This window comes from Tachypleus tridentatus, chromosome 2 (genome assembly GCF_004210375.1).
Source record: "Tachypleus tridentatus isolate NWPU-2018 chromosome 2, ASM421037v1, whole genome shotgun sequence".
Taxonomy (NCBI): domain Eukaryota; kingdom Metazoa; phylum Arthropoda; class Merostomata; order Xiphosura; family Limulidae; genus Tachypleus; species Tachypleus tridentatus.
Genome location: NC_134826.1, coordinates 132,531,053 through 132,552,896, shown reverse-complemented (window position 1 = coordinate 132,552,896; position 21,844 = coordinate 132,531,053). Strand labels below are relative to the sequence as shown.

Here is a 21,844-nt window from a genome sequence, read left to right as displayed (position 1 = left end):
CTGAAAGGTTGTACAGTAAGGTCTTTATTTGTATATGTATACATATAAGGTTTAATATGTAATACTAAAACCATTTTGAATATGTAAGTCAGACATTCAGGTGACAACTTCAGCCAATATAAAATTGCAATAGAACAGCATGTATTAAAACTACATTTTCACACCGCTTTGAGTTTAGTAGTTGGTGTGATGCTACCAAAACCTGATCACTTTAGTGGAGTGTATGCAACAGCCCTTTCTAACGTAATATATTAATAAACTCAGACTATGAAGATGCATTCTGATTAGGTATTTAGAATTACCAAAATGGGGATATCCGTTTTACTACGTAGCATTAGCAAACAAATAAATATGGATCAACTTAGGGAGCTAGGACCATCCAGAATCAGACATGTAGTAACTCATACCCCGGCCATGATAAGCACAAGTCATCCATGCGTCACAGGTAACAGTACTCAACATAATCAAGAAAAATCTCATCTCGAAAAGCGACACAAACCACATGCAAACAACTCACTTCCACGTATGATAATATAAGTTCAACTGTGGAATATCTCAAGCAGAGGGTAACTGAAGTGTTCATGCCATTCGATATGAAAACATACTGATCAAATCGTCTACAGAATTTTGTGATCGAACTGTTGAAAGGAGATACCCTGGTCCTTGTATAGCACATGACTTAAGAAAATCAAGCAGAGAGGAAAAGTGTGCATTGGTTATGTCAATCTTACGAAGGAACCTTTAGCAGTAGAAACTACGCTGCGTGATTATTGTCAATATGCATGGTCATCGAAGCAAGATCGGACGTGACAACATGGGCTGTTACAGCGTGGTGATGATTTAAACTTATGTCAGTATGAAATATAAAATATAAAATGTATTTCGCAGCTAACTTGATTGGCGAGAGTGAACTCATTGAAAACAACTGATTGAAAATAGTTTTGTTTTTATACAATCTGGTGCCTACGAGTTTGTAGTTTCCATTCATTTCTTAGTTTTGAGTGGATTTTTGTTTCTCAGACTGGAAAAGAAAATTACAGGAGTAAATAAGTATGGTTATCGCCCTATCACGCATGACCAGATGCGTTTTAGTAGAGTAAAAGGTTTAATGTCGTCTCTACCAATTAATGCTGATATATAATGATTATTCTCGACAGCAGAATTTATGTTATCCCTTGTGCACGTGCATCGCTGTAAATTACGACTGTAAAACGACACAAGAGTAATGGCGATATCCTCTTAACTACAGTAATTCTCCCAGTGGTATTCTATACATATCTACTAAATAGTTTAGTAAACGTCATACCTCTTGTAACCAAGGTATTTCTACTTCAGCAATACCAAACGCTTTTCCCAGAAAGTGTATGTTTACGAAATACCTGCATTTAAATATTTCGCTTGTACGTAAAAGATAATTTATCATGGTTAATTCATGTTTAAGACACATGTTTATGTCTATTGCCACAATAGCATTTCCAACAAAATTGAGGCAAAAGTGTGTGTTTTTCTTATAGAAAAGCCACATCATACTATGTGCTATGTCCATCGAGGGGAATCGAACTCCTGATTTTAGCGTTGTAAATCCGAAGACTTACCGCTGTCCCAGAGGGAAACAGGGCAAATGAAGAAACAATTTCCGGTTTACAAAGCCAATAAGAACATTTTAAGTGATTTTATAAAATGTAGTTATTTTAGTATTGGACATTTTAAAATACAACAGAAGATTCAATTAAAAATTGGTGAAAGAGTAGCCCAAGAGTTGGCGGTAAGTGGTGATGACTAGCTGCCTTCCCTCTAGTCTTACACTGCTAAATTAGGGACGGCTAGCACAGATAGCCCTCGAGTAGCTTTGTGCGAAATTCCAAAACAAACAAACAAACAATCAATTAAGAAATACAAGCGCGTTAGGTTAGAAATGGAAAGAATACATACAAGTTTTATTTCTTAACAGGTTATTTTGTCAATCACGCATGCAAGCCCCTCTCTCTTTGAAATGGCGCTAAATTCGCAGTAATAAAAATACTGAAATAGCGCTTTACTTTTTGTTTGTTTGTTTGTTTTGAATTTCGCACAAAGCTACTCGAGGGCTATCTGTGCTAGCCGTCCCTAATTTAGCAGTGTAAGACTAGAGGGAAGGCAGCTAGTCATCATCACCCACCGCCAACTCTTGGGCTACTCTTTGACCAACGAATAGTGGGATTGATCGTCACATTATAACGCCCCCACGGCTGAAAGGGCGGGCATGTTTAGCGCGACGGGGATTAAAACCCGCGACCCTCAGATTACGAGTCGCACGCCTTAACACGCTTGGCCATGCCGGGCCACGCTTTGCTATTAAGCTACACAATGGGCTACCTGTGTAACAGATTCTGCGATGTGCCCACCACACGTACTAAATCCCAATTTTTAACGTTACAGGCCGATGAACCATTGGTTGCTGAAATACTGCTTTCAAGTTTATATTTATAAAAGCAATGCAGTAATTTATGTGCACATGTAAGTCATAACATTAGTTGTTACATATAAAATCTTTATAGTGCGAAAATTTATTCTTTATTTTTAAACCATGTATACTAGCACCATGATTAAGCACCTCGCCATATGAATGCTTTAAAGCTGGCTAAACTGATAGACCATGTGCTTATCAATATTCAGAATAACCACTTAGCAGCTGGTGGCTCGTGCGCTTCCACTCAACTATTTTACTAATATTTACTACACGTTCTAAAATTCAGTAACGTTAGCATTTAAAACTAAATATAAAAAAAAATTATTGTAAGAATATTTTAATATATTTTTATACTAAATTCGTTGTGTGACGGCGTGAATTGGTTTGTTACGACTCGTATTAACTCAAGAAAACACACACAGAGAGAAAAGCCAATCTCGGGAGCTTCCGTTGATTGGATACCGTAAAGAAAAAGCGACACCAGTGTTCTTATTAATAGTTACTTGTCGGCAATTCCAGTAAACAGTGGCAAATATTTGTTATTGTTAAATAACCTTTCTGTATCACACCAAATGTTGAAAACCACGATATCGAGTATAATGTAAGCTTTCAATAGTCATAAAATGTACTTCAAATATTTTGAAAAGACGGAAAAAAATAATCGCCAAGCGCGAGAAACTATGAAGTACACGTCTAACAAGGAGTTTAAAGTGAAGGCTATTGCGACCTTTACCACTGTAGACATTTCAGAGGTGAACATTTTCAGTTTTCTGACGTTTGTTTTTAATCTTTATGTAATTTATAACCCCCTCCGATATTTAAATTTTAAAGTAGCGAAATTTTATCGTCTAAAGATTTGATTTGGTCCTGAATTTCGCGCAAAGCTACACGAGGACTATCTGCGCTAGCCGTCACTAATTTAGCAGTGTAAGACTAGAGGGAAGGCAGCTAGTCATCACCACCCACCGTCAACTCTTTTATCAACGCATAGTGGGATTGACCGTCACCTCATAACGCCCCCACGGCCGAAAGGGCGATCATGTTTGGTGTGACGGGGATTCGAACCCGCGACCCTCGGATTAGGAGTCGAGTACCTTAATCACCTGGCCTCGTCTAAAGAATACCCAAATTAATGAATTTTAGCATAATCAGCCCCTAAAAAGACACACACACACAAATACGCGGATACTACAGTTGAAACATGCTATGATAATTATATGCAATCATATAGTTCAAGTTTATATTAGAATTTTGTAAAAATACAATCAATTTTTATCAAAAAATACTTACTGAAGGAAAAGAAAAGTTTTCATGGTATCTAAAACAGTTTGAAAGAATGATTAAAATATTATTGTTAGTTGGATAATTTATTTCGAAGGCGAGTCAAAACAAAAGAAACAAATCAATTTATTCAGGCTTTGTAACTACTGAGGTAATGCTTCTATAACATATACGTAGTGAACAATTTTAAGAAACCATTGCTTGTTATAAACTGAAACGTAAGTACCGGTTTATAACCAGTTGGTTTAATCGGTTTATTTTCTGGCTGAATATTTTCCGTGAGTATAAGTTAGCTGTATTGATTTTCGTTATTCATTCCGTAGAACAAATAAACTGTTCTATTGAAAGCTGAGAAAACGTTGTGGTTCCTTTAAGGGTATTTAACTGTATATTTAACTGTATGTTCGAAAAACAAAACGGAAGTGCACTGTGATAATGACCCAATCTGGACAACTGTATTATCTTGGTCCCAAGAGTATGCACAGAAAATTAATAACACAAAGCAGTAGCGTGTCGCCACAGATACGAATCATGATGTCACAGGCGACATATTTAGCAACTCTGTGATTGGCTCACGACGAATTCCTGTTAATTAAACAGTCTAAAAACGTCAAGGTGAAAGTTATGGCTGAAGGTCTGTATCAGAATCATTGCGGAGGAAGAATGAATATTCTTATATCAAAATAGCAATGACTGATTGACTGGAATTCAGAACAAAGTTACACAATGAGCGATCTGTGCTCTGCCCACCACGGGTATCGAAACCTGGGTTCTAGCAGTGCGAGTCCGCAGACATACCGCTGTGCCACTGGGGTTCGAAATAGTAATGAAATGCCAAGTCCAGAGCAAATAAAGTTCAAAGACGATTATTTATAGCAAAGTAAACAGAACTGGCAAAAACAGAAAAAAATCCTTATTGAAATGTAAATCCTCCTAAAGTGTACCCTGGCACAAGGAGGACTGTCGCTACCATTGCCAAAGTTTGCAGGTTGGTCGTCAAAATACTTTTCAGAGAGTAACTGTTAATAAATTGAACGAATCGAAAATCAACTACACACAAGATAACTAATCTTTTTTTTTTTAAATTTCGCGCAAAGCTACACGAGGGCTATCTGCGCTAGTCGTTACTAATTTAGCAGTGTAAGACTAGAGGGAAGGCAGCTACTCATCACCACCCACCGCCAACTCTTGGGCTACTCTTTTACCAACGAATAGTGGGATTGACCGTCACATTATAACGTCCCCACGACTGAAAGGGCGAGCATGTTTGGTGCGACCGGGATTTGAACCACGACCCTCAGATTACGAGTCGAACGCCTTAACCCACCTGGCCATGTCGGGCCCAGCTAATCTAATAAAGTTTTCGCCAGTGTAAACAAAAATATCAAAAACTACAAATACATGAAATTCTTCTCCTAATACACGACACACTGTGAAAAGACACTGTGAAAACAAACTGTAAAATGCTGTATCAAAAATCACTTACACATGACGGAGTATCTGCTGTGTCCACTGAGGGAAATCGAATCCCTGATTTTGGCGTTGTCAAATCCGAAGACTCACCGCCGGGGTGGAACACACATGAAAAATGGATGTTTCTTTTATCGTGGAGAGAATACGGATAAACTTGAATTGTTTAAATAACAGTTGGTTCATTTATCACAGTAAAGTTGAACTATAGTTCCCAATAGTGGAATGTATTGACATCAATTATGCGAAATGAAATTCCTACACCGTGTGGACAAAATGCCAAGGAAGAATGTTTATATCAGGAATAACCGTCAAAGTCCACATCACCGTTTCCACCAATCACAGTGTTTGATACTCCTGTGACGCTACTAACAATGAACTTAGAACTTCAGTACATTTGGATCAGTTAGTAATGGTCTTGTAAAGCAAAGTTCTTGACGAATAAAAAAATCAGTGAAAAGTCTGTCAACACATGTGGTGTAAGACTGGGCAGCCTCATTGTCTTTGGTTAAAGCTCCTTAGAACGGAAGTAACACAAAGGGTTATCTGTGCTATACTCACCACGGGAATCGAAACCCGTTTTCTAGCAGTATAATTCTGCAGACAGGCATACCACTGTGTCACTGATGGGGGGTGGGGTGGATGTAGTCATGACTATTAAACAGATCGCAATCAGCGATGCAGAAATTAGTTCCAAGGGTAGAAGAGGTTCTTACACATCGTTGTAATAAAATACGATTAAAACTTTCGTTGCTTCACGAAAAAATAACAAACTTATATATATCACGTTTTAATTAATGAAATCACCAACTTCCGCACAACGTTGTTCTCCTTAAAACATGGGTTTAAATAAGCATTATAAATAGTTAACACCCTGTGTTCTGACATGAGTAAATTTATAGTTCAAAGCAGCTAGATAAATTGTCAAAGTATCAGAAGATAAGTTTAATAACCAATAACAAGGCAACGAGTTGACACAATCTTTGTAACACGGGGTTCAGTTAACTTCGTCTAAAGTGTGTCCTTTCCGCCCCTGTCCTTTAATTTTCCTTACAGTACATTTATCTAAGCGCCAATCATGTTTCTACAGCCGCGTTGGGAACAATGAAACGAGTTTATATCAAGGTAACGAGAGAACGATAGTACACAGGCGTCATCTATTGAGTTTTAAATCTGATTGGCGTATGTCGTTAAGCTAACGGCCGTGGACACGTATAAATCTAGAAGAGCGAAAGTGTTTCGAAAGACGGGTATTTGTACGCGGTTTCTCTTATTCAGTTGATCAATGCACCATTACTGCGTTAAATATAAGATTATGAACTTTGACTGTCTCTTTACACATATTTTGTAAGAGTTCACTCTTCCGAAACAAGTCTCAGTCACATTCGAACCATGTTTCCTTGTTTGATAAATATATAGAGGTCTTCCTTAAAAAATAAACCTCTTACGAAAAATGTCCATACAAAATATTAACTAAATTTCAGAATGCATAATAAAGCATTAAAAACTTTTAGACAAAATTCCACACATTAAACATCTATTTGTAGGCCTAGTTTATCCATACAAATTATTTTTAACCAAATTTCAGAATGCATAACAAAGCATTAAAAACTTTCAGACAAAATTCCACACATTAAACATCTATTTGTAGGCCTAGTTTGCGTCCTCAATCCATTGGTTCACGAACAATTAAGAAATGGTTTCTGTCAGATTAAGGAAGTCTTGTTTAATTTTTTTCTAAACGTTTTAAAAAAAACCATACTTCAATCAACTTTATTTATACCCTTTGAACACACAGCTACACAATGAGCTATCTGCGTTATGTCTACCGCGAAAAAATAACCCAGAATTTATCGCTGACCCGCCAGAGGGCCATCTTGGATGAAGGTATTTTTTTAAGCGATAAAGGAAACTTAAATGTATAGAATTACAGAATTATTTTAACACACTACTTCTGAATAAACGCATTAGGAAAATGAGGAAATCACAAACATTTCAATTACGCCCAAACCTTTCAATCTGATAATCGTTTGGGTAACTTTCAATTTGAATATCCCCGTCGCGCCAAACATGCTCGCCCTTTCAGCCGTGGGGGCGTTATTATAAATTTACGCTCAATCCCATTATTCATTGGTAAAAGAGTAGCCCAAGAGTTGGCGGTGGGTGGTGATGACTAGTTGCCTTCCCTTTACTCTTACACTGCTAAATTAGGGACGGTTAGCACAGATAGCCCTCGAGTAGCTTTGTGCGAAATTTAAAAAAACCAAAACAAACAATTTGAATAAAACTTTGCAGTATGGCGATAAAAGGGGTCGCTGCCTTACACACGTAAATAAATAAATAATTGGAAGTTTTGTCCAGCATTGGTGACTCTGAAAAACTAATGATTATTGACAGCAACGGGTTGCGAAGTACTTCAACTCAAGTTCCTTACTTTTTTTGTTTATGAACTTTTAATAATAATCGAAGTTTATTTTTCACCGATTCAACACCTTTATATATTGAAAATGACGATATCAATTTTTATAACTGACATGTACTAGGATTCTAAGCTGTTGTTGGATTTTCCATACGACTACAAATATTTGATAAAACCTATACCCTTTTATACTTTCCCAAACATTCGTACAAGTTATTAAATTTTGTCTTCAGAAAAAATCCCATAATATGGTGTTCAAAGCCAAAATGTGATTCAGTCAATATAACAGTAGGTGGTAGCTTTGCTAACTTTGTCATATTTACTTTCATGTTTTGAAGAACATACTTTGTATTGGCAGCGTAAAATACATAATAATACGCGAGTTAAAATAGCATAGGATTGAACACACAGTACAACTGCAAGAAATGCGGCACACACCTATAAATACATCTACAGTTTTAGCAGATACAACTTAGGCAAATGCAGTGTACCCTTTTAACAGATTTTTAACTTTAACAGATACAACACACAACTTTAACAGATGCAACAAACAACTGAAAGATATGCAACTCAAGCTGAACTCTAGCACAGCACTCGACTCAGACTCAGACTCATAGCTTCGTTCAAATACAAAATTTCGTTCACTCATCGTGCCTTGATATTTTGGAAATACGATACATACGTATAAATAATCCACGTGCTTGAAATTGAAAAGCAAATGAAAAATAACAAAAGTTGGGAAAGCACAAGTCTTGTATGATTTTATTTTAAATCGGAGGAATTGTCCAACAACTGTCAAAGTTGACCAGTTGTTAGGCGCATATATGTAATCTAATATAGTGTACGTGTGAATATACAAAACACAATCCGGAATCAAAGAAGGAGCGAGAGCCTCACAAAAACGGATTTCCATATGAGGAGGAGCAAAGTTTCATATCCAGAAAGTTGCATACTTCAAGGGTCTGATTGAGAAAGGTACGGCTCCTCGAAAGTCACACACAAACCTCACATATAACAACACTTACAAACCTTTTTCGTTCACAACAGCTTTTTTAACTTATGTACACAACCGCTTCATGGATGTATTGAATGTACAAACGTATGTGATGTCAATGATGTTCAATAAAACTATGCAACATCATGATTCCAGACAAAAACCACTTGACACAACATGATGTTCATCAAATAAACTGTTTGATATAATGGAACCAGGAAGGAAAAATCCAACAAGTGCGACACACCACAATATCAAAAAACAAAAAGGAAGCTTTTTGACATCATGATATTGGACAATATTATTTGATACATCAAGATGTTGAATGAAACTATCTGACATCGTGGGACCGAAAAAAAAACCATCTAATACATCATGACATTAGAGAAAACCATTTACTACATCATGATACTTTCAAGCCGTTGATATATTGTGCGAATAGCTTAAACACAATGTGATATTCCACCATTATGATATAAGAAGTAGAAAGGGTCACTTATCTATCACAATCTAACAGCCACTACACTTCTACATATAATATTAACACTTAAGGAACAACCAAAAGTTAACATTTACTGGACAGGTAAAGAAAGTTGCCTAATATGACATGTGGTTAAATTTACCAATTATGAGCATGGTACAAACTTTACACGAACAATAAAGACACATGACAATAAACACTGTACACATACTGCTAGATATGATATATATTTTTGACAGTAAACAAACATGATGTACGAAACATCTTCTAGATTTTCCCTCAAACTACCGGTTTGTTCCTATACCGTTGAATACCAGTAGGATTCGAGTTTCATCACACCGAGTACTTTTAGGTTTTACTTGTTACAACTTGTTAGTGTGACGAACCAATCAAAGATAAGATTAAAATAAACAGGAGGAGTCCCAGCAATGGTTATTAGGATTCATCACAATAATGACGCCATATTTGTTTAATTTGTTTTATGTGACTAGTTTTTATAAAGGACCCTGTAACCAACAAAATCATTGGGTAATACTTTGTTTGGTTTGTTTAATTTTAAACACGGAACTATACGAGGGCTATCTGCTCTAGCCGTCCTTAATTTAGCAAAGTAAGACTAAAGGGAAGGCAGCTATTCATCATCACCCCTCGCCAACACTTGGGTTACTCTTTTAGCAACGAATAGTGGAATTGACCGTCACTTATAACGCCCTCACGGCTGAAGGGTAGAGCATGTTTGTTTTTTTCAACAAAGTGAAAGGTGTTTCCTATGATATACGTTTTTTTAGGTATCGTGAAATTCCAATGCCAAAATTAACCAACTATATAATATAAATACTGAATTTACCAAACTACCTGCAGTCACATACTTATCAGGCACATGCGTACAGTATGAAAGTGAGTTAATACTAGAAGATTCCTCAAATATAATATCAAAGATACACCATGAATGAAGGTAACACAAATAAACAGGTACTTTTGTTTACCAACACTAAGTGACGTCAACTACCAATTATATTTAGTTTGTGTTGTCTTGTTTTGAAATTCGCGAAAAGCTACTCGAGGGCTATTTGCGCTAGCTGTCCCTAATTTAGCAGTGTAAGACTAGAGAGAAGGCAGCTAGTCATCACCACCCACCGCCAACTCTTGGGCTACTCTTTTACCAACAAATAGTGGGATTGACCGTCACATTATAACGCACCCACGGCGAGCATGTTTGGCGCGACGGGGATGCGAACCCGCGACCCTCAGATTTCGAATCGCACGCCTTAACCCACGTGGCCATGCCGGGCCTATATTTAGTTATCTACCAGCGTTTTGAAATATTGTTTAACAACTGACATAGTTATCAATCATAAAAACAATTTTAATTTCAAATTTCAGCAATGATTTATTGGAATATATTCATTTCTAACCCTTCCTCACTGCTAAGACGTATCTATAATAATTCTACAAAATACCAGGGCACAAGGTGCGCGAGCCCAGCATGGTCAGGTGGTTAGAGGGCTTGACTCGCAATCTCACAGGGTCACGGGTTCGAATCCCAGTCACACTAAATATATTCTCCTTTTCAGTCTTGGGGTGTTATAATGTAACGGTCAATCACCCTACTCGTTGGTAAAAGAGTAGTCCAAGAGTTGGCGGTGGGTGGTGATGACTAGCTGCCTTCCCTCTAGTCTTACACTGCTAAATTAGAGACAACTAGTGCAGATAGTCCTCGTGTAGCTTTGCGTGAAATTCAAAAACAAACAAGTTGTGTGAAATTTTGAAATAATATTATTTTTTTATCTGTAGGTTTATTTCATATTAACACGTTTTTACCTATTTCTTTTGTTGTTAATAGTTAAATAATTATACTTAAATGAAGTTACATTAATAATCAAAATCATGAAGAAAGATTGCGCTTCAAATCGCAAATCTCAACCTCTGATTAATTATACTACAACCATAACATTTTCAAGCCATAAACCAAAACACATAAACATGATTTTTTTAATACGCTGTACATTAAAACAAATTGTCCTAGGTTACAAGCTATAACGTTGGATTATAAAATGTATCCTAGGTTTTAGAGGTGACTGTGGAAGTAGGACCCACATTGTGGTGGAGATACTATACCCCTAAAAGAACAATGAAGAAAAAATAGGCCTAATTTTGGAAACTCGTTGTTTTACATGTTACTAATACACCGTATTTCACAACTCGAGACTTTAAAACTTGATAAAATAAAAATTTGGGGTTTTATAAAATTAGATTAACTTGTGTGGCCGAAAATCCTGTTGGTTCAGTTTATTTACAGCCCATAAAGACCGAGGTATGACGTGAAGATAAAAAAAAAGGCATAAAAAGCCTTAACTCTTGTGTGCCCAGCGATATTTTTAAAATATGCCGTCGTACACTCTTCTCTTACATGTACCAGTGTGCCTAAAATATTGACTCAGGTTTCCTACAAAATTCTCAAAATGAGGCCCCCGAGATATTTTGCAAGTAAACCTGGTGTCGGACATAACTTCAAATTTTTGTAATCCCCTGAGTCTTATAATTTCAAATTTCACATGAAAAACATTAAAATAGGTTATTTAAAAGTAAAAAAAAAATTCTTTAGAAGTAGCGAAACATTATAAGGTAATGTTTTGTGAATCTAAAAGTAAACGCAGTGAAAATTTTAGCACTAAATTCGGAGTCAGCGCTTTATTTTGCGCGAAACTTAAGTCAACATAAGACTTGCTTTTTGTTTCTAGTTTAATGACAATCAAAAGGTAAAATTATTTCTAATTTTTAATTTATACACGAGTAATTATTTTACAAAATGTCCCCCCCCATCGCTAGTACAGCAGTACGTCTACGGATTTACAACGCTAAAATCAGGGATTCGATTCCCCTCGGTGGGCTCACCAGATAGCCCGATGTGGCTTTGCTATAAGAAAACACAAACAAACACAATTTTGCAAAATAGATATCTATATAAATATAATAGTGTTGTCTGTTGTACATCCATGTAACTACTTCGCTGGGTGTGGATGGATCTTCACCAAAAGTGGTATGGATGTTCACTAAATCCATCAGGAGAGTACATACAAATTTTAGGAGAGTACATACAAATTTTCAGTTTTGCAACTTTATGGCCGTTTTTGCATTTCTTCTCGTTTTTAGTTTTTTTTAATCCCACTTAGCCCCTTGTGCATGGATCTTTACCAAATTTGGTATTAAAGTCTGTTGGATACATGAGAATATATATACAAGTTTTCTGTTCTGCATTTTGCAATTATTATGAGCGTTTTTGCGTGTTTCACCACTACTTCGCCCACTGTTGATGGATCTTAATCAAACTTGTCATGAAGGTTTGTCCGTCCATGTGAAAATACATGCAAATTTGTAGCTTCACATTGTGTTTTGTAGTTTTCATGCCCCCCGCTAATACAGCTGTATGTCTTCGGATTAACAACGCTAAAATCAGGGGTTCGATTCCCCTCGGTGGGCTCAGCAGATGGCTTTGCTGTCAGAAAACACACACACACGCAGTTTTCATAACTGTTTTTTCTCAATAAAAATGTATTTTAGAAACAAAACTCTCACGTATCAGAATTATTATTTTTTGTATCGTAACATTTAATTTGAAGCCAGTTTCTGTTTCATCCTCCACTGACTCAGCGATAAGTCTGAAGGCTTATAACGCTAGAAACTTGACAGGCAGTATATACCACAGGTTGTCCAACGTACTAATAAAGATTATAACACGGTTTACTGATGTAATGATAACCAAAAATAAAAATTTGGTTGAAATATTTCAATTTTGTTTGACGCATTTGCTTACTGCCGGCATATAATAGAAATTACATGGAAATAACAGTGTATTTATAGCACGTAACAGAAACAAAAGGAAGTCAGTTTAATAACAGTTGTTTGACTAGCTACCCCCTTGAGCTTTCCAGAAAAGTGTCACGTAATAAATTCCAATAAGTTTAGTAGTGTATGGCGAATGGTATTACATTAACAAGAATTTTTTAAAATGTTTTCTGGATATACTGGATCTTGAAATACAAGAAAAGAAAAGGGTGGCAAATTTCATATACATTATAAACAATCTAAATATAGTTTACAATAAGATATTGTTAGGTTTAGCACTTTTATCTCCTTATCTATCTATATATAGATGTACATAATACATATTGTTAACTGTCGTTGTGATGCCGTTTGTTACAAAGGTAAAACTAGATGTACTTCTGCAGCTTTCTCGTAAGTGTTCTGTTTCAAAGATAGATAAAAACCAAAATTAACAAATATTTTTATTTCTTGCTTTTGAAGTGCATATTTCATGCTGTGTTGCAGTCTACAGAGTGCATAATTCTTCTCTTGATTAATGACATGCGCATGTTTTACTTACGTCACGACAGTACAAATTGCAACGCTAAGCGTTCTTTATGTGACGTAATTTTAGTGTCTACCGACTGACTGACTGATGAAACACTACTGTATAATGGTGCGAGTGCTTAAAACAAATAATCCCTCCTGATGGCCTTCGGTACTCTTTCGGAGAAATTTTTGACCGCTTGTGACGTGTCAAATTTTCTCTTACGTCAGTGCGCAAACTAGCGTTATTTTAAGTGTTCAATCTCCAAATCCTTGGAGATTAATTAATTAATTCAAAATTTTATGGTCTTACTTGTAAAAACAACCAAGCTGTACGTAGCAGGACATCAAAGTATGATTCTGCAAAAGTGTCTGTAACATCGGTCTATCTGCTGAGTCCACCCAGGGGGATCGAACTCCTGATTTTAGCGTTGTAAATCCATAGACGTACCGCTGTATCAGCGGGGGACCTCTGAAAGTGAATTACACGACTTTCTAGTCGTAAAGAAATGTGGCGTTAAACTTTATAGAGGGCACTGTTGTTTGGCGCTTCGTAATAAACTCATTGAATCAGGTTAACCTAAAGCTAACCAAACTAACTAATTATAACATACTAACTGAATTGTTTTGAATTTCGCGCAAAGCCACTCAAGAGCTATCTTCGCTCGCCGTCCCTAATTTAGCAGTGTACGACTAGAGGGAAGACGGCTAGTCATCACCACCCACCGCCAATTGTTGGGCTACTCTTTTACCAACGAATAGTAGGATTGACCACGGCTGAAAGGGCGAGCATGTTTGGTGCGGCGGGGATTCGAACCCGCGACCCTCAGATTACGAGTCGAACGCCTTAACCCACCTGGCCATGCCGGGCCTAACTGATTGGTAATAACCCAATCATATGTAAACTCATCATATGTTTCGGCATCGAGAAATAATGAAAAAAATATATCATTTTAAAAATGTTTTACATATTTTGTTTTCATTTGACGAGAAGAACTTTGAGGCATAAACGAAGAGATTATAGCAAATAGTTGTTTCAATAACGATGTCTCCGGAGTTACAACGCTACAATCAGGGGTTCGATTCCCCTCGGTGGGCTGAGCAGATAGCCCTTTGTGGCTTTGCTAAAAGAAAACACAAACAAACACAATTCAATAACGAAAACGTTATTTTTACTTCCTGTCGCCTAAATAGTTTAAATAACACCAACTTAAAGCTTCGTAAAACAGGTGAAAACTTATTAAACCGCGTAGAACACGACAGTAAATGTAAATTACTTACAAAAATATCTTTTTGTTATAGTATTATTATTTTACATAACGAAAAACTACAAAAATTGATAATTTGAAAAATAAACTCATATACAGATGCGCAGACGAAACTGTTTTTCTAAAACAGAAAAAGTAAATAACTCAGTGTCAAATGTTGGAAATTTAAGAATAACTTGATGAATTTTATGTTTTTATTACTGACCTGAAATATCCTAGAAAAAATCCGCCTGCTGGAGATGTGACGCCATGAATGTCCAGACGAGAACAACATGGACCCCTGGTGTCTGGGAATAAAAGTCTGTGCTTTCGCATTCTGTTCCCGTGTGTCCATGTTAAAAACAGATTCAATAAACAGCGTCCTCTGATACAGACATAACTCTTTTCCTCAGAACTACCGAGTAAACGGACGTACCTCCTGCAATATGACCAGTAGCTCGGTCTGAAGCGCCCTCTATAACGTTCAAAGGTAAATCATGCTTGTATTTTCATTTTCGTCTGCTAATTAATTCCCTGTGAAAATAAATACAATAAAATCATAATGTTCATAAATAAAATACATATTTAATGGATAACGAAAATACACATGACATTTAGTCATTATCAGCTATTATCAAAATCACGGCAAACGTTTTGAAATACATGATATAAAACCAAGTTTCATGACTGCATTCTCACCAATTATATTATCTTCTCAGTAATTTTTTATACACATATATCTCAAGCAAAGCTACCCCAATAGTTAACAGTGGGCGGGCACGGTTAGCATAAATAGCCCACGTGTAGCTTCGAGCGAAATTCAAAACAAACCAAACCTAAACCGAGGGCTATCTGCGCTAGCCGTCCTTAATTTAGCAGTTGAAGACTAGAGGGAAGGCAGCTAGTCATCACCACTCACCGCCAACTCTTAAGCTACTCTTTTACTAACGAATAATGGGATTGTCCGATACATTATAACACCTCACGGCTGAAAGAGCGAGCATGTTTAGTGTGACGAGGATTCGAACCCGCGACCTTCGGATTACGTGTCGAGTGCCTTAACCACCTGGCCGTGCCGGGCTATTGCTCGGCCTTTCTAAATAAACTCATCATTGTCAACTTCGATAATTTATGATTTACTTTATTTTTCGAAGTTTACTGTTTCATGTCAATACATTTTCTTTAAACCAGTGAAATTATCGTACCAACCAACTGTTTGATTTTGTTTCGTACAGGTATCTATTTCTTAAGCGAATCAACTAATTATTATTTTCAGCCCAATAATAAAAAATTACGATTGTTGTCATATTTATACAGCACTCACTGGTATACGTAACTACGCACGTGACAGACAGTCTGTGTTGTTGTTGTTGTTGTTTTTTTTGTGACAATCGAGCAGTAACTTTTTAAGTTTTTACAACCGCCACCGAAAACAAACATAGCTAAAAAAAACGATATAAGCAGCATGTTTCAAACACGATTGTCAGGTTTGTTTTTCATCAAACAGCATGTGATATCTCAGATTAGAATGAATGGCTAAATCCTTGGTTCATGTAATAGAAACTTAACACGTACAGTAAAATTTGACAAACATAGAATAGAAAAGAAAAAAATACCAACATAATACAATGTGAACTTCATAAGATTGTCCTTGAATTGCATAAAGCATGTTTGTAATTTTATATTAAATTAGAACTCAGCTATATTGAAACAAAAATACCAGATGAAGCCAAGAAAACTAACAATAATTCTGCAGGTTTACAAACTCGAAAAGCTAGACGGTAAAGAGAAATGAACATTGTATTTAACGTAAATAAGTCGAAAAAATTATATTTTGTACATAAATTTTAAAAAGTGTTCTCTGTATACGTGAAACTTATGCTATAAGTATCACCTTTTAGACGTGTTTTACCTTATGAAACAAGTACCTATTTTCATGATAAATAGTGCTAAAGCCCTTGACATTTCCACAATATATAAGAGACCGGTCAAGTTCAAACCAAAATACGAGTAAACGTGTGGTACCTGTAAGGAGGTTAAGTAACATAAGCTAAAACGATTTTGAATTTGCAAATAACGACGCCACGTGACAACAACAGGTGCTATAATGTCACGCTGGAATAGAATGTATCACAACTATATTTTGACACTGTTTGGCGCTTAATAGGTAACTACCAAAAATTAATTGCTTTTAGGAAAGAAAAGTAACATTCCTTTCTGAAGCATAATGTCCATAGGTTATGAAGATCCGTTCAGATCGGGGATTAAGAATTTCCAAGATGAGAATATATCTTGTGCTTAATGCTATTGGAAAACAAAGGAATATGGGTCAACTTGGGGAACCAAGGCCATTCTGAAGAAGACCTGCAAGAAGTCATACTCGTCGTAGGCAAAGTGCAGCGTCTTGTAATAACTCAGTATACATAAGCTTGTGTCGGTGAAAAGAAAAGTCGTTTATGCACTTCAGGTATCAGCACGCAATATAATGAAGAAGAATTTCCGTCTTGAAAAAGCAGCACAGTCACATACAAACAAGTTTCTTTCACAATATATCGGTTCGACCGTAATGTACCTCGAACAACTGTTACATTAAACGTATTCATGCTATACTCATATATAAAGACATACTGGCAAAGTCATACGATCGGATTGTTGAAAGACGCGCTGATAAACCATCGCTCCAATTCATAGCACATGTTAATTGATAGCTTGCAGGAAATAGTAGTGTGCTTTGGATATGATAGTATTACTGTAGCACCCACTAATAATGGTAACCATGCTAATTTTAAGATGTACGCTCGTCAGCTGGAGTACGATAAATGGACGTCACGACATGGACTGCACTAACGTGGTGAAGTTCCAAAGTCGTTTCAATATATTTTTTTGTGTATAATGCGGGCAACAACTGGTTCTTTTATAATAATGCACAAGAACTATAGATACAAAACAAGTTGTACAATTTTTTGTTGCAAAATCTTATATGCAAGTTCTTTAGAATTTAGAAGTCATATGTATTCCTATTCTTTAAAAAAAATGCCACAGGCAATCTTGTCTCTACCTAAGGTTTATAGGAAGTTTGTAAAATATATATATATAATGGTGTTCAATGCTCATCCACGTGCTGTTTATACATACATGTATAACACATAAAACCAGATGTAATTTGTCTGGCAGGGAAACGTTTAGGCTTACATAACATACTAAGATACAACAAAAACACATAATATCCTGCGGCTTCGTCGAATATTCAGTTATGCCCCACGGACTGGAGAAATGTCTTCTCAGCTGAACAAACGACATTTTTTTCTCCCTTCCCTGTGACACTGATGATGTGCGATGAGTAGATAGGTGCTGACAATCTGACGTCATTACGCGTCCATATCGTCGACTGACGGCCGCCGGTATTCCGTGTTCGTATTATCCATTATAGGTTGCTGTCATAGCGTGGACATTACCGTCTGTATGAAAATGTTATTAGAAACTTTTCTTGACACATTGCGCCGATTTAAAGCGACATAATTCTTCCGCTGTCCAGCCACCGGCGATATTAAAGAGTTCCAATGACCACTGATAAGGGCTAGATGGGATACGACCCCCTAGGCTCTTATTCACTTTAGTACAGTTCATATAAATAAGAAGCGCATGCTCACTAGACATTTTCACGCTGTGGGCGAGGTGAATATTTCTGTTCAATTTCCCCTTCTCATCTGTTCAGTCAATGCAAGGACAACCAAGCTAAACCTGAGATGAAAATGCCAACTTTTTTTAAAGTCTACAAGAAGATCTTTAAGTGTTCATTGTTCGAGATTCTTAGAGGCATTCGTTTCAGCGTGTTTGTTCTCTAAAGGAACCGGCACATATTTGTTTGTACGCGAAAGTAAAATAGCATTTAGATAGCACGCTGTTTTGAAGGTGTGTGCAGTGAAATGTTTGACCTTTTTGTTTATGACATAATTTGCATACGTATTATTATACTCTGGGATATTATTTGTGTTACACGTAATGAAGAAACACGAATTTACATGTAAAGCTGCCTTGGTATATCTAAAACACTGCACAAACCATACATTCATAATTCCAAAAGCAAATAAATACATAACTTACTTACAGGATTTCGTCACACATTACGAATTATTGTGCAATGCGAATTGGCGATTTAAACTCAATCAATGTAATAAACTTATAAATCAAATTTATTGAACTTGACCAACATCGCTAAGTCACGTGACATAAATTGCACACAATCACAAGTCAATAAAAGAGTGACCAAACTTTGTGTAAGCCAAAAAAGGGAAGTCACTTTTACTTACGATCATAAAACAAGTACAGTAGGTTGTTGACTTTCACTGTGTATATAAATGTAGACCAAGTCACGAAAAGCAACTGTTAACAAGTGTCACACAGTTGGTACAATGACCTGTAGCGGCAGTCAGAGAGACAGTACATAATATATAATGGTTTTATCTTTCCCTAATTTTTTTTTCACTGATTAACCAAGTATCTGAACCTTGCAACAGAAAGCTCAAATTCTCAAAAGATTAATTAAATTTCATTAAGCAGTCCGCTGTGTTCGGGAGAGATAACTAAAGGACACACAAGGGTCCTTTCTACTGTTTAACAGCGGGTCTCCAGAGGTGAATCGGCGGAGCTTTTCCTTGCTCTTGGATTTCAGGCGGCATTTGTTTGTGTCAGAGGTGTTAAGCTAGTTCTGCCTTTCCAGCATATTGATTATAAACCTAATACTCCTTGTTAAGAGAGGATTCAAATTTTATCATTCATTAGTGGTGCGTGTTTTTGTCATTACGTGCAAAAAAAAAAAAGGCTAAAGTAATAGAAAAATCACTGCTTAATAAGCAGTAGTTAAAATGATACTTTTTCTTGGAAATCCTTATTAAACCGGTAAAGAATAGTATGACTTAATGTATTATCTGCGTTATCATGATTTAATATCTGTTAACGGATTATGCTTCACAAGGACTGTTGAACAGACATAATTTATCCATAAAATTCAATATTAATGTTACATACTCTAATTGTAAATGATATGACCTCATATGAAAGGAGCAGATAGATTCCAGACTAGTGTAAAATAGGATTTTTGGGCAGCTGGTAGACGGAAGATGTGTAGGGTGGCTGATTCACTGAACATATAACTGGCAAACACAAGGATGGAAGATGTGTGGGGTGACTGATTCACTGAACATATAACTGGCAAACACAAGGATGGAAGATGTGTGGGGTGACTGATTCACTGAACATATAACTGGTAACCACAAGGATGGAAGATGTGTGGGGTGACTGATTCACTGAACATATAACTGGCAAACACAAGGATGGAAGATGTGTGGGATGACTGATTCACTGAACATATAACTGGCAAACACAAGGATGGAAGATGTGTGGGGTGATTGATTCACTGAACATATAACTGGCAAACACAAGGATGGAAGATGTGTAGGGTGACTGATTCACTGAACATATAACTGGTAACCACAAGGATGGAAGATGTGTAGGGTGGCTGATTCACTGAACATATAACTGGCAAACACAAAAATGGAAGATGTGTAGGGTGATTGATTCACCCTATAACTGGCAAACATACGGATGGCAGATGTATGCAGTGACTGATTAACTGGAAACACAAGGATGGAAGACGCAAGAGATGGTTGTTTTGGTTGAACATTATATAATATACTGTCAGGGAGATAAAGCGATTTTTCAAGTCGTTTGGCAAAAAAACTATAAAACAAAAGAGAATGATTTGGGAATATAGAGAGTGACATAATAGATTATACGTTGGAAAACATTTTTGAATAAGAAATCCAGTACAGTAAATGTCCGTAATTAATCTCGTTTCGTTTAAATCAGTCAGTAAACAAGACTAACAAATATCTCTTACACCAAACATATATATCCACGTGGAGTGGGAGTTCAGGAAATGACTAGTCTTCTGTTTCATGAGAGAGGGACTCCAGTTCAATTCTCATTAATATAGTTCCATAAATATCTCTCTAGTCATTTGTACGTTCTATACATAAGTACGCACATCATGCTACAGACCAAATAGAAATCAAGTATTTAAAGAGTGATACACCAAAACGCGCGCTTATTTGTCAGTAAATGAATCGAGTACGTTGACAACCGACTTCACACAAGAAGTTCGAATTTACTTCGCATTTTTGCGTCACGTTGATGTGAAAGACCAATGCCAGGTTCATCTTAGAGTTCAGTAATGTATAATCTCGCACGAAAAATAGAAGCAAGGGATAAACGTACTTTAAAAATCAATAGCATATATTATAGTATTAAACAGGCAACAGTGAAATTGAATGTTTCATTACATGACTGGACTTCGAACAGAGGAAGAGATTGTTAACCTTTCATTTTTCACAGGTTCTCAGGACAAACGAGCCTTGTTTTATAAAATCTTATTTATTGGTACGATATATGTTACGGCCCGGCATGGCCAGGTGGTTAAGGTGCTCGACTTGCAATCTGAGGGTCGCGGGTTCGAATCCCGTCGCACCAAACATATTCGCCCTTTCAGCTGTGAGGGCGTAATAATGTTACGGTCAATCCCACTATTCGTTGGTAAAATAGTAGCCCAAGAGTTGGCGGGGGGTGGTGATAATTAGCTGCCTTCCCTCTAGTCTCACACTGCTAAATTAGGGACGGCCAGCGCAGATAGCCTTCGTGTAGCTTTGCGCGAAATTCAAAAACGAACAAATAAATACGTTACGACAATCTGGACTGTGTTAACTTAATGTCTTAGGTACCCTTCTCCCTGATGACTAAGTGTCAGGAGTTATAACGCTGAAATGACTCATCGTGCAGCGATGTACTTAATAACGTGCATAACTATACTAAAATAAGTTGACAGATTTATAAGCTTTAAAAACGGAAATGTATACTATACAATTTCCCTAAGCTGTACACTATACAATTTCCCTAAGCTGTACACTATACAATTTCCCTAAGCTGTACACTATACAATTTCCCTAAGCTGTACACTATACAATTTCCCTAAGCTGTATACTATACAATTTCCCTAAGCTGTACACTATACAATTTCCCTAAGCTGTATACTATACAATTTCCCTAAGCTGTACACTATACAATTTCCCTAAGCTGTATACTATACAATTTCCCTAAG

General features: G+C 36.6%; 1 protein-coding gene across 1 annotated transcript in view; it reads right to left on the bottom strand.

Annotated features, from left to right (window-relative positions):
- The window catches only part of LOC143245136 (protein O-linked-mannose beta-1,2-N-acetylglucosaminyltransferase 1-like), a 116,571-nt gene that overhangs the window by 53,880 nt on the left and 40,847 nt on the right, over nt 1-21,844 (bottom strand). Inside the window, exon 2 of the mRNA XM_076491073.1 lies at nt 14,918-15,225. Within this exon, the coding sequence (XP_076347188.1) occupies nt 14,918-15,046 (129 nt within the window). The 5' untranslated portion in view covers nt 15,047-15,225. The remainder of the gene's footprint in view (nt 1-14,917; nt 15,226-21,844) is intronic.